At 53.4% G+C, this 12769-nt stretch overlaps 1 protein-coding gene across 1 annotated transcript in view; it reads right to left on the bottom strand.

Moving 5' to 3' along the window:
* Window positions 1-3923: 3923 nt before the first annotated feature.
* The window catches only part of MYO18B (myosin XVIIIB), a 258552-nt gene continuing 249706 nt past the window's right edge, over window positions 3924-12769 (bottom strand). Inside the window, exons 43-44 of the mRNA XM_029922290.1 lie at window positions 6584-7832; window positions 3924-4143 (exon numbers count right to left, since the gene is read on the bottom strand). Coding sequence (XP_029778150.1) covers window positions 6596-7832 — 1237 coding nt within the window. The 3' untranslated portion in view covers window positions 3924-4143; window positions 6584-6595. The remainder of the gene's footprint in view (window positions 4144-6583; window positions 7833-12769) is intronic.

Raw genomic sequence — 12769 nt, 5'->3', positions numbered from 1 at the left:
TAGAGCCCAGAGAGGGGCTCCCGGGCCTTCGTGCAGCTAGTTATAAAGCAGCATCTGAGTCATTTTCATTTTCTTGCATGTGTAGAAAGCATGGGGGTGACTGACAGGACGCCAGATCCCCAACACCAGCCCCTTCAAAGTGATGCTGGAATTCGACCAAGCACAGCATCTGGCTCCTTGCAGACACGCGAGGAGTCGAGAGCTGTTGGTGGTTCTTAACAAGGGTGACCAGGCCACTGCCACACCTTGTCACCGGGGCTGTCACCAGGGTTTAGCCTCTGTCACCATGCTCTGAAGGTAGCTGCCCACCCCGACAGGTAAATAAGCAACAGGGACTTGGGGGTGGGGTGGGGACAGAGCTCGCTGGCCATCACCTCCCCAGACAGCAGTGGGAGCCTGGCTAAACCGTTAGTCACATCCAGAGCCTTCTGTGTGATAGCCGACATTCTTTGGCATCTGCCTCTCCTGGTGGAAATTTCTACCTTTTCTTGCTCTTCCTACTTAAGGATCCTTGGGATTAGGAAAAGAATGCAAACCCTCAATTTCTCAGCCCTAAACGGTGCAGATGGCCAGGAGCCTTGGGACACAGCTGGGTCTCTGGTGGTCCGTGGAAGGCTCCTGGCAGGGCTGAGATGGTGCAGATAAAGGAGGATGACCTGTAGCAGGCAGATGACTGATGGGGGATCAGACAGTGTGGTTATGGCCGGTGTGCAACTCCAAGTTCATTACCGGTCTCCTGAGAATGGAACCCTCATAAAGGCAGCCCTCTGCCCACCCCAGCTTTACCTTCTTACCTATGACAGGGCCCGGGACGTGGGGTGGCACGAGGGTCCATGAATATTTATTGAATGAAAAAAATGTTAACTGGGTCTGCAACTCAGATCTGCCTTTGAGTGTCTTTGGAAGCATCTTTTCCCTCTCTGGGTCTCATTTTTCATTCCTGGAAGATTATTTCAAGTCATTCTTCTCGTCCTTAGACTAGAGGGTTCTTTTAAGACCCAAGTGTGCTGTTGAACATGGCCTTGGGGCATGGAAACAAGAGGAGATGCTGGGGCTGGCCACGTAACCCGCTTGGACCCATCCATCCCTCCCAACACCCTCACCTTTGAAATAGCTCTGGTTCCTTTGGTGGGGAACCCACAGCAGGGCATGGCTGTGCAGACGGAACCTCAAACTCAGGCCTTGGGGAGCAGTGCTTCTGAGCCCAGAGATCAATGGAGCTACTGTTTACTGGGAGCTGCCTACTTGCCGGGCACTGGGCTCAGGGCTTCAGGGGAATGTGAGCCTCACAGGATGCCGGGAAGCTGGTGTGAGTTTCACACCCATTACATGGATGAGTGAAGGGAGGGCCCACAAAGAAGGGAACTAGCTGAAGTCACGCAGGGTGGGGGTAGCAGAGCCATTTTGATAGCCATGCAGCAGAAGTAGTGGCCTGGGTGGAGTTTATTGCATTAGGTCCTGGGCTGAGCAAGGGGCTGATGTGACACCAGGGTCCACCTGGGGATTTTTGCAGTTCACTTGCATGGAGCAGGGCCACATTAGGTCAGTACATTCTGCACCAGGCTGTGTTGAGTTGGGGGACTTGAGGGGAAGGGGGACAGCTGACTTCTAACTAGCATCTTCATGATTTCTGTTTCCTGCTGAACAGTGAGGAAAGCTCTGCTGTTACGATGTGAGCTTAAGCTTTCTGGGTGCACTGCTCACACATCATCGAAGAATAGTGACTGGTGTCTTCTTTACCAAAATGTCCTTCATAAAATAAATGACCAGGGGCACCTGGGTGGCTCAGTCGGTGGAGCATCTGACTCTGGGTTTCGGCTCAGGTCGTGATCTCACAGTTCATGGGATCAAGCCCCGTGTCTGGCTTGTGCTGACAGTGCGGAGCCTGCTTGGGACTCTCTCCCTCTCTTTGCCTCTCTCCTGCTCATTCTCTCTCTCTCTCAAAATAAATACACACACTGAAAAAAAATCTAAAAAATGAAATGAAATGAAATGAAACCAAACAAAATAAAAGTCCAGTAAATTTCTGACAGGGAACGCAGCAAGATAATTTCATCTTTATTTTTCCTTATCACGCTTCTCATTCTCTGACAACAAATTTATTTTCTTGCTTACTGTCTCCCCAGCTAAGATTTTGCCTCTAGAAAAGTAAGAGGGGTTCCTGCTCACCATGGATCCCCCGGGTCAGGGACAGTGCCTGGCACTGGCAGGTGCGCAACAAATACCCGCTGAATGAAGAATCCTGCGGACACAGAAAGAAAAGCTCATGGAAACGCACAGCTTCCAGGCCCTAAAAATGTCCACAGGACTCCAGTGGCAGGAAGGCAGTGCCAACCTTTTCTCCAACCCCGTAACTGCTTTCACTGGGGGACCCAGCTGGGAGCTTGGGACACGTTTTTCTGATCACCACATGAATAATGCTTGCTGTTAACAAATGAAATCACCACCTACTTTCACATAGCACATGTTGACGGGCTGAATTATGATCTAACAAAACGTGCATGGGGAAGCCCCAATGCCCAGTACTGTAGAGTGTGACCATGTTTGCAGGCAGGTACGTAAAGTGGTGATTAAGTGAAAATGAGTCCCTTTGGGTTGCCCCAATCCGACCTGTCCAGCGTCCTTAGAGGAGGAAATTTGGACACACAGAGAGACCAGCAAAGGTGCGTGCCGGGGAGAAAGGCTGTGTGAGGACCCAGGGAGAAGGCAGCCATGTACAAGCCAAGGAGAGACCTCAGAAGAAACCAGACCTACCAACACCTTGATCTTGGAGATCTAGCTCCCAGAACTGGAAGGCAGTTGATTTGTTGTGTAAGCCATCCAATTGGCTATCCCAGAGGAGTAAAATAGAGACACATAGAGACGCATTTGGGGCAGGACATAGTCTACGGTGGTAGGAACTTAAATAGGGGCAGCATTGACATCCCAGAGGTGAGCATAAGCTAGCAACTCCTTTGTAAACAGGGATTAATAAGTGTATTATCTCTCAGGACTTTTTATAAAGTTGCAGTAAGATGTACATATAAAATGCTTAGCCTGGTGTCCAACATAGTATATGAATAATAAGCTATAATTAGCCTACAGTTTTTAGTATTAGTGAGACCCCAAGGATGTTTCAGGAAGCAGGTACCCGCACCACAGACGTGCCTGGGGCAGTGTAGTTTGTGCTGCATGTGCATGGTTGCGTGTGGGTGATAGGGCTGTACATGCGAGGAGGTGTTTGGGGGGCTGGGAGCTGATGTTCACCGGGGTCTAGAATGTTGATATGAGCATGCATTTGTGGGGATGCATTCATGTCAGCGTGCCACATGCATTCATGGTATGTAGGTTTATTAGCTTTTTTAGTGGTTCATTCATTCATTCATTCATTCATTCATTGAAAATTTCTTGAATGCTTGGGGTGCCTGGGTGGCTTAGTCGGTTGAGCATCTGATGTCAGCTCAGCTCATGATCTCATGGTTTGTGAGCTCAAGGCCTACATCAGGCTTGCAACTTTCAGTGCAGAGCCCACTTTGGATCTTCTGTCCTCCTCCCACCTCTCTCTGCTCCTCCCTTGCTCATGCTTGCACTCTCTCTTTCTCTTAAAAAGTTAAAAAATTGTCTTGAATGCTTGCCTATCCATATATACACAATGTGGACAGTAGACAGACAAGGGTGCTATGATGGGAGAATTGAGGGAGAATGGAGAAAGAGCATTTATTTCAGCTCGATGTATCAGGGAAGACTTCCTGGAGGGGGTGACACCTGAGTTGACTTGGGCAGGTGAAGAGGAACAAGGCCATTGCATACAGGGGAGAGAAGTGTGAATTCAAAAATACAGCTTGGGTTGATTTCATTCCGTGGAACCTTTCTACCCGGGCTGCCACCAGTCAAACCCCCAGCGTCCCAGGGAACATGATCACAGAGCAGAAAGGAAGCACAAATGCTAAGGAGCCATCACTTTATTTTGCACAGACCAAGCATGCGGGGATCCCCATGCCTGAGGGATATGCCTCCTGCTGGGCTCTTCCCGCCTGTTGAGTGCAGCCATGCTGGCTGGCTCTGGACTGAGGGCCCCTGGGAGGCCTCCTGGTCTGACACTCTCGCTCTCCCTCCGGACAGTTGTGGAGTCGGAAGTCTTCGAGGGCACTATATCTCAGGAGGCTGGAAACAAACGCAGATCAGAGCTGATCAATGGGATACAGGAAGTGTGTTTTAGAGAGGCCCTGTGATCCTGTATCCCCAGGCGGCATTCCTGCAAGGACACCACCCAGAGGGATGAAGGAGTGCAGGCAGCAGAAGGGAAATGAGTGGAAAGAAACTTGGGACAGAGGTTCTGAAGGCCCAAGATGTCCAAACGCAGCACCACGGGACCCTTACTGGCTCTGGCAGGTGCCGGGCCCTAGGCCGGGGTCTCTGGCATCCACATCGCCCTCATGGGGTACTTCTATTATTATTAGCTGCTATTATTAGCCCTGTTTTTGAGCTGTAGACCCAGGCGCTTGGCAAGGTCACATCACTTGCCCAAGGTCTCGTGGCCAGTTACAAGCAAGAAGTGAGCTTTGAGGGGCTTGCTCGGTTCTGGATCCCATAATACATTTGCTCATGGGGGACTGGTCTGTATTGTTCAGTTCACACCTCCAGCGTGGATGTCAGGGTGGAGGAGATTTTTTGGCAGATGCTCCGTTACCACGGTGAGCGCGGCTGGGAGCGGGGAGGACTGGAGTTAAAAAAAAAAATAGCAGAGACAAGATGTTCTGTGATGACTTCTGCTAAGAACTGTTCCCCTTATGGACGTGTGCCCTTTACTTGGCCTTTGAAACTGCTTCCTGCGTCCCCGAGAGCATAATAATGTAAATGAATATCACATCTCTTCCCGGTAATTGAGAGCACAGAGAAGGCCATGTTAAGTCAAATTAATTTGCTCTGATACAGTCCAAGCCCATCTCCAAGGAAGGGGCAATGGCTCTTTGATGGGCCGAAGGTGCCTCTCGAAGTAGCAGATCTATGGAAGTGGAGGAAAGGCGGCTCATTTGAGTCTAGGAGGGCTCTGGGAGGAGGGCTGGGGACAGAGGTGCGGCACCTGCAGGTGATTGCTCCACTATACTGGGGCCATGAGCTGTTTCAAGTTCAGTGACTAAGAGATTTATGGAGGCCATGGGTTATTACTCAAGAGGGAGGGGGTTTGCATGGTGTCTGAGTCCAGAGGGAGGGTCTTATAACTCCTCTGATGCTGGGCTTCCCCTAACTGGCTTTGCCTTTCAGCCTGGAGCCATAAAGTAAGTGCCCTAAGGTTTGAAATGTGCCCAGGGTGGGGTGCAGAGGCCAGCCTGCCTCAGGGCAAAGAGCACTGAAATGGGAGTCAAGGTGGCTGGGCTGGAGGCAGACTCACTGGGGGAGGGCGGGGCGGCTCGATTTGGAGTTTTCCTTCATTTGTTCGCTGGTGAGGGTCGGGGTGTGTGAGTTACAACATCCTTTATGTCCCGATGGTTCTGATGTCTGCCTCAGCCTGGGAGATCAGTGGGGACAATCCCTTTTTCAAAAACCCAGATCCTGCAAGGAGGCTCTGTGTTTACTCATGTACATGCTTGGAATAGGCACCCAAGGGGACATATTACAGATGCAAGCAGGGTTTCTAGAGTTATGAACGCTAGGTCTGCCTGGGTGATCTTGTACAAGTGCCTTAACTTCTTTGATTCTGTTTGCCAACCTGTAAAATGGGAATAAATCATCCTAACCACCTTTTTGGGGTTCCTATGGATACTAAGTGACTGGCTTGATACATATAGCCAATAAATGTAAGCCATTATGAGCAGTGGACCCCACTTCCTACCTTTAGTCTGAGAAGTGGCAGGGTTAGTACTGGGGTAGGAGAGGATTCAGAGGGAAGCCTTGTTTCTCCCATCGCTTCTCTGGGCAACTTCATACTTGCCCCTGTTCCCCCATCCCCATCCTGGGGCCTGTTTCTCTCTGGATATTTAATGCAAGAGTTGGACTCCAGGAGTGCCTGGGTGGCTCAGTCAGTTAAGCGTCTGGCTCTTGGTTTTGGTTCAGATCCTGATCTCATGGTGGTGAGTTTAAGCCTAGGATCGGGCTCTGCATGGGGTGTGGAGCCTGCCTGAGGTTCTCCCTGTCCCTCTCGCTCTGCCTCTTCCCTGCTCTTGCTCTTGCATGCTGTCTCTCTCTTAAAAAAAAAAAAAAAAAAAGAGCTGGACTCCAGTATTTTCAAAGCCCCTCTACCCTGGCCTGACCCTCCCCCACAGATCTGGCGTCATTATGTGGACAGAACTCTGTCTGGGCTCATCCAGCTCCAGGTGGAATGGAGCCCTGGAAAGACAGCAAGACAGACTGGGAAACCCGAGGCCCGGCACCTATTTAGTACTGCCCCGCAGGACCCCCTGGCTTTCCCATGGGTCCGCCTTTTAAAGGGCTAAGGATTCAGTGGCACGTAGCAGAGAGCTTTGCATGCATAGCTCATTATTTCCGCAGAAACCTCCAGAGAAATCACTCACAGCGAGAAAGGCAGTGGCATCGCCAGGTTTTTCTCCAGAAAACCTGTGTGGTTTGCCCTCCCCGAGAACAGTCCCCCGCCCGCCTCTTTTACCTGCACCGGCTCCTACTTCCGGAGATACTTCTGCATTATGCTCTCAACATCCTGGTCTTTCCTCCCTGCCCCCCGCTCTCCGTTCTCGGGGGACGTTCGCTCGCCACCATCACCCTCCAGCCGTGGGGTTCTCGGTCGGCTCTTGATGCTGTCCGCGCTTTTGAAGGACACGATGGAGCTGGAGGAGGAGGACGAGTCAGAGAGCTGAGCGGGGTCCTCCTTGGACTCCGGACTCATTTTCAAAATGGCCTTGATCCCTGAGAGAAAGGTCCTGTCGGCCTCCTCTGTCTCAAAGTGGATGCGTGTATGCCGCGGCCCGTCTTGGCCCTCTCTGGCCGCTCTGGCCAAGGACGAGGGAGTCTCTGGCTTCCGGATGGCCGGGAGGAAGTCGTCAAAATCCACTTTGGTCTTGCGTGCGTAGTTGAGGCTTGGGACCTTCCAGGTGAAGGGATCGCTGTCCAGAGGCTCCCCCAGGAGGTGGGCGAACTGGCGGTTTTGGAAGACGAGAGGCTCCTTCCCGAGGTCCGGACAGCCCGCGTCATCCAGTGAGGACTCGAGACAGCGCCTCCGCGGGCGCAGCGTGGGCGACAAGAGCAGGTCCCTGGATGTGCTTGGGGGGCTCAGTTTTCTCTCCGAGCTCTGCCCGGATTCGAAGAGGGACTCGCAGGAGCTGAACCTGGCCTTCGGCCTCTTGGGCAGCAGCGTGGAGCCCTCTGCACTCGGGGAAGAGATGCATTTCAGGCTGGTGGACCGCAGGAGCCCGGCGGACGTCCCGGAGGCGTCCTCCGTCCCCGGGCCCGGCTTTGCCCCGAACCCCAGCGAGAGGTCTCCCTCGTCGCTGCCCGCCCTGGACCTCCGCAGCGTGGATACCCCTGTGGTCTGGTAAATGGGGAGAGTGGGCCAGTCCTCCAGGCTCAGCGTGGACCCCTGTCCCTTCTGAGCTCTCTTCCTCCGGAGGCCTTCCACGAACTCTGACAGGGCGGCCGAGGGGCTGGGCAGCTTTTCCCTGGACGCTGGGGACGAGTCTGCACTCCGAGAAGCCGGGGAGGAAGAGCGCACTCCCAACTTCTCCGGGCGCTTCTTCTGCCCACCACACTCATCACCATCCCCCAGGTGGTTGTACTTCTGTCGCCGGAGGGAGAGGGGGGAAACAGACTTGTCCCCCGAGGTCTGGCTCCGCATGGTCCAGGCTCTGCTCAGGGCCCTCGCCGGCTCGGACCTCTCTGCATCCCCGGCCTGCTCGTTCATCCTGCGCCAAGAAGACAGGTGCCATCAGTAGAAGCTGCGCAATTCATACAGTCTGTGTGGTTGGTGTGAGGGGCATGACGCACAGGCACCAACACGAGCTTTCTTTGGACACACCGACCCTAAGCCCGCTCTCAAATGAACCAAATGACTTAATGCGTAAACTCGAGCCACGCAAATGATTTCTTGCTGCTTTCTGAGATGCAATTTCTGCCTCTAATTATGCCCAGCTAAGTACGTGTGAACAGATTAAAACAGCAGCCGAGGCGGGTGGCTGAGATTTATAAGCTGTCATATCTGACATGATAGGACCCACCATCCCAGAACCCCCTGTGACGTAAGTCATTTACTTCTTGAAGACTCAAGGGAGACCTGTGTGGAGGGGTATTGATTGATTGATTGATTTAGGGCCAATCCCAGAGGAATGGTCTACCAAGCGGGGATTCTGAGATTCAATGACCCAAATATAACTCAGTGGGATGCTCCAAGATACCTTTGGTTGTTTTAGGGGGTCCAGGTAAGAAAAACACACCCCTCAAAAGGGAAAGGCTTCCGTAAAATAGACATGAAACTGAGTCTATACACAAGAGGACAGACGGTTTCTATTCCGGGACTACACCAGGCTTGGCTTTGATGCAGAGGCATTTCACAACAGGCTGAGCCAAAAACACTCCCCCTCTGAAAAATAGGAACCTCGCACTGAGACGAAATTATAGACTATAAAATAAAAGGCATCTTTACAGTTGAGAGACCAGAGTGCATCAACCCATCCTTTAATAAATAAAATCTATTTTCCCTCCCCCCAAAGAGGAACGACCCCCTTTCCACCCATGGCAAAGTCAACATTTATGAAAAAGCGAAAGGGCTAGGAAGGTCGGAGCTTTGGCTCGGCACACAAAACCAGGGGCTGGGGCCTGAGTGCAGCCAAAGGCCACGAATATGTGGGTCTCCAGTCATTATTGCGCTTCTGCATACACTCTTGCTCTAGTTGTGACAATGGGATTCGGTCCCCTGCACATAAGGGGGGGTTGGGATTCTGGTACAAGACTCCGAGGAAAATTTCTTGCTCAGTGCGGTGTGATATCACCATTTCTGCCCCCTGATCACACAGGACAGTTTGGAAGGAAAAGAGCTGACCACAATGTCCCTAAGGGCTTTTGGATCTGGGAAGGAAGCAAAACTAGTGGTCCCCGGAGGAGGTACCCAGAGGGGGAAGAAGGGTACAGACAGCGTAGGGAGATCAAGATCTTTTCTAGGGAATTAGACTCTGCCTTCCTGAGTTCTTGAGGCTAACACTTTAACCATCCTGCATGTCTCTCTTTTTCGGAGTTGGCAAGAGCCTCCCCAGACTGCAGATCTGCACTTGGTCTCCATGGTAATGATTCCATGAGTGATGGGCACAGAGCTGGCTGTGTTCATCTGCTTATTCCCTTGGTCAGCCAGGTGGAGGGTCAAGGTCATGGTGGGGGCAGGTGGGGAATCCACAGGGTTGAGGTGGTGACATAGGTGAGCTATCTCCATCATCCACTCCCCCCATCCTCAGTCTTTCTCTTGAGGGGTCAGGCTCCCCACTCCCTTCCCAGCCTCCCTCTCTTGTGGTCCAGCCACACCAGTCTCCTGGGGCCAAGCCCTTCCAGCTTCTGGTCTGAAAGGGAGGCAGTGAGTCATGGTGCTGAGACGTGGGGAAGTCACAGGAATGAACGCAAAGCTGGCCCCTAGCTCCTTAAATAATAGTGGTGAGAGGCATAATTAATAACTGATAACTAGCGGCTGTGCATCATTAGCAAGTAACAGCTAATAGTAATCATGATTACTCCTAGAATCTCTGAATCTCAAGCCTAACCCATCACTAGACTCAATGAGAGCTTCTGTTGAAGTTCTGGAAGGGATGAGCGGAAGAATGAATGAGCAGGCTACCTTGTAGCGCATGATCCCCGAGAAAGCTTGGTCCCCCTGTGCTAAGACAGAAACCACACCATTTGCCCGGAGCAGCTGCCTCCTTTCCCATTTCTTGGCTGTCACCTTCCATCTGTCCTTTATGAGGACCTGAAGGCGTGTCATCACCATGGAGTCCCTCCCCGAGCAGGCGGCAGAACGGCATTCTCGCTCTTTTCCTTATCTTTGCTTTTTAAAAATAAACAGCTCGGAGCTGCCAGGGGCAGTGGGCTGCCATGAGAGGGGACAGAAGTCATTTCTGTCCTGCCTCGGCCCTGAGGGGAGGTGGGCGTGATGACTGTGTCTCAGGTGCTCAGCCCCATCCGTCTGCCACTCGGGGATGGCGGGATCGGAAGCTCCTGTTGCTGTGTCCTGGGATGTGGCCATCTGCTTACCTCAGCTCCCACCCGGAGGGCTGGCTAGGTGCCGGGACAGGGCATGGGGTGGGGAGGGGAGAGGAGTTAGGAGGATGAAAGGGAGGAGGGGAGAAGAGAAGGAAGGAGGTGGGAGAAAGGGGGAGGAGGAAGAAGGAGAGGAGAAGGAGGGAGGAGAAAAGGAGGAGGAATGGGGGGAGGGGAAGGGAGGAAGAAGGCAGGAGGAAGGGGAGGAGGAGGGTGAAGAGGAGGAGAAAGGGGAGGAGGGGAGAGGAGGAAGGAGGCAGGAGGAAAGGGAGAAGGAGGGGAGAAGAGGAGGAAGAGGAAGTAGGAACAGGCAGACGGAGAGGAGGTGGGGAACCCCGCCGCCCCCAGCCCTGCTGTCCAGACTGCACAAGCTGTCACCCCCCTGCACACTCTGACTTGGCGCCGAGCCCAGCACAGAGCAGCTGCTCAGTAAATGTTGTTGGACCGAGTCAAGTCTACCTTGGAAACAGAGTCTACGAGGAAGAGGTCCTAGAAGAAAGGAGAAGGGGAGGAGGGGCAGAGGGAGGCAGGAAGAAGAGGAAGTCGACAAGCTAGCCCCTGCGGTGAGGAGAGACGGGTGGGTCCAGAGAGGAGGGGGAAAGAGCCAGGCTGATGGAGGGGGCACAAAGGAGGGTGTCTGAGGGCAAAGGCAGGGGAGGGGGGACACAGAAGGGGCGCAGGCTGGCAGCGAAAGGCTTGTCCTCCTTACCTTTGACCTTTGACCAACTGGGACAGGCTGGGGGGCATGGCCAGTTCTCAGCGCCCCAGGAGTGGGCGTCTGGAGGCCCTGCGCTGTGAGACCTGGTGTCCAGGACACAGGGGACAGGCTAACTGGGTCCAAGCCCTAGGGACCCCAGCTCCACCAGACAGGACAGATCGGACCGCCTTCCCCAAGGCCGACAGAGAGCAGCACCTTCCATATAAGGGGTGCACACCAAAATGTCACAGACATTGTGACACCTGAGCCAGCACAGTAGCTCAGGCCCCAGCTGGGCGGTCACAGGCCCGCCCAAGGGGCTCAAGGACCTGGTGATCTGGGGGTGGGGTGGGCTGGCTCCCACTTTCCTGGAGTTGTCTGGTGTGTTCAGAGACTCAGCTGGTGGGTTTGAAATAGGAACACAAGCCAAGCTGTGTAGACTCCTGGGGAGCTGAATGGATGAGGAGGAGGAGGAGGGGGTGGGTGGCAGGCAGGAGACCTGGGGAAAGGAAGGGCCGGGCAACAGGACAGAAAGAAGGAAGTGGTGGCTGAGTGTTGCCTCCTGCGTCTACCATTCAGAAATCCACCCACATTTCCACGATGCCGGTTTCTATTTTCCATCTGCATTACCACTCAAAGTACAAAGTCCCTTGCACCCACTCCTTTCTGGGTGGAGACGGTCGAATTTAATGTGAATGCAGACACCCTTTTGCAGGCGTTGGAGAGAGGGTCCCAGTTCTGCCTTTTGAGGTGGGTTGATCCTCTCCATGTCTGATCCGGCTTGAAGCGTTTCAAACCAGCCTGTTGTCTTCATCCAGGGGCCTGGGAAGACTCATTCTTTTTCCCCGGATGTCCTGAGCCGACAGCTGGGCGCAGAGGAAACCCTCCTCCATCAGCATCGCGCGGCGGACGGATGGCAGATAATCAAGACGTCGCTTGCCTGCCTCCCACAGCCTTGGCCAGGGCGAGGAATAATGGACAGAAGGCTGTCCGAGCGGCTGGGACACAGGTGTGGACAAATGATAGGTGGGGACACCTTGCCTCTCTAAGGAGAGGCTCCAGAAACATCTTGGGAACCTCTGCTGTCTCGCCTTTAGTCTATCCAAAGAATAGATTTCAAGCATCCCTGCCTTCAGGAGCCAGCCAGCATCCCTGATCATCTCGGCACAATGGTGCTGGGCGGGTCCCCTAATTGGGTTGTCAACAGTCACTGACACAGCTGCCTCTGGCTGGACACCTACTGTGTGCCAAGCACTGGCTGGGTGCTGGACACATGGGACGGACCATGTTCATTCACCGTCTTCACAGAAACACTGGACATAGGAATCGTGACCTCCAAGCTTGGCAAGGTGGGGCGGCCGTCACAAGTGACAAAAGTGGGGTCCCCATCCCAGGACAGCTGACCCACAGCCAGCAGCACCGTCCTCTGTAAGCCTCTGAGCCCTGCAATGTTCAGAATGAATGGTGTTTCCTATGTCATTGTGCCCAGGTAACGTTTGTCCCTGGCAGCTTGCTCTGCTTCTGCCACTCCCCAGCCACATGGCCTAGGGGCCGTTGTCTAACTTGGCCTCAGTGTCCCCAGCGGTGAAGTGGGGGGAACCAGGTCAACTTCGAAACATTGCGGAGATGAGAGCTACCCTCCAGTGTAGCCAAGAACAGTATCCTAGCACCTAACAGCCGCTCCGCAAACATGTGCTGAATGAATGAATGCAGTGTCAGTGCCCTGGCACCTAGGAGGTACTTAACAAGTGTGTGCTGATGAAGGTGTGAGGCTTTAGTGCCTGACAGGTAGTAGGGGCCCAGTCAATGTTTATTGAGTGAACCGATGAAGAAGAAAATATATGTGAAAATGCTCTAAGTCCTGGCGGCCTCACCTCATGAAGGTCTATCAGGGAGAACAGGCTACGA

The sequence above is a fragment of the Suricata suricatta genome, chromosome 14 (genome assembly GCF_006229205.1).
Source record: "Suricata suricatta isolate VVHF042 chromosome 14, meerkat_22Aug2017_6uvM2_HiC, whole genome shotgun sequence".
Lineage (NCBI taxonomy): Eukaryota > Metazoa > Chordata > Mammalia > Carnivora > Herpestidae > Suricata > Suricata suricatta.
This window is presented reverse-complemented; position numbering and strand designations above follow the sequence as displayed.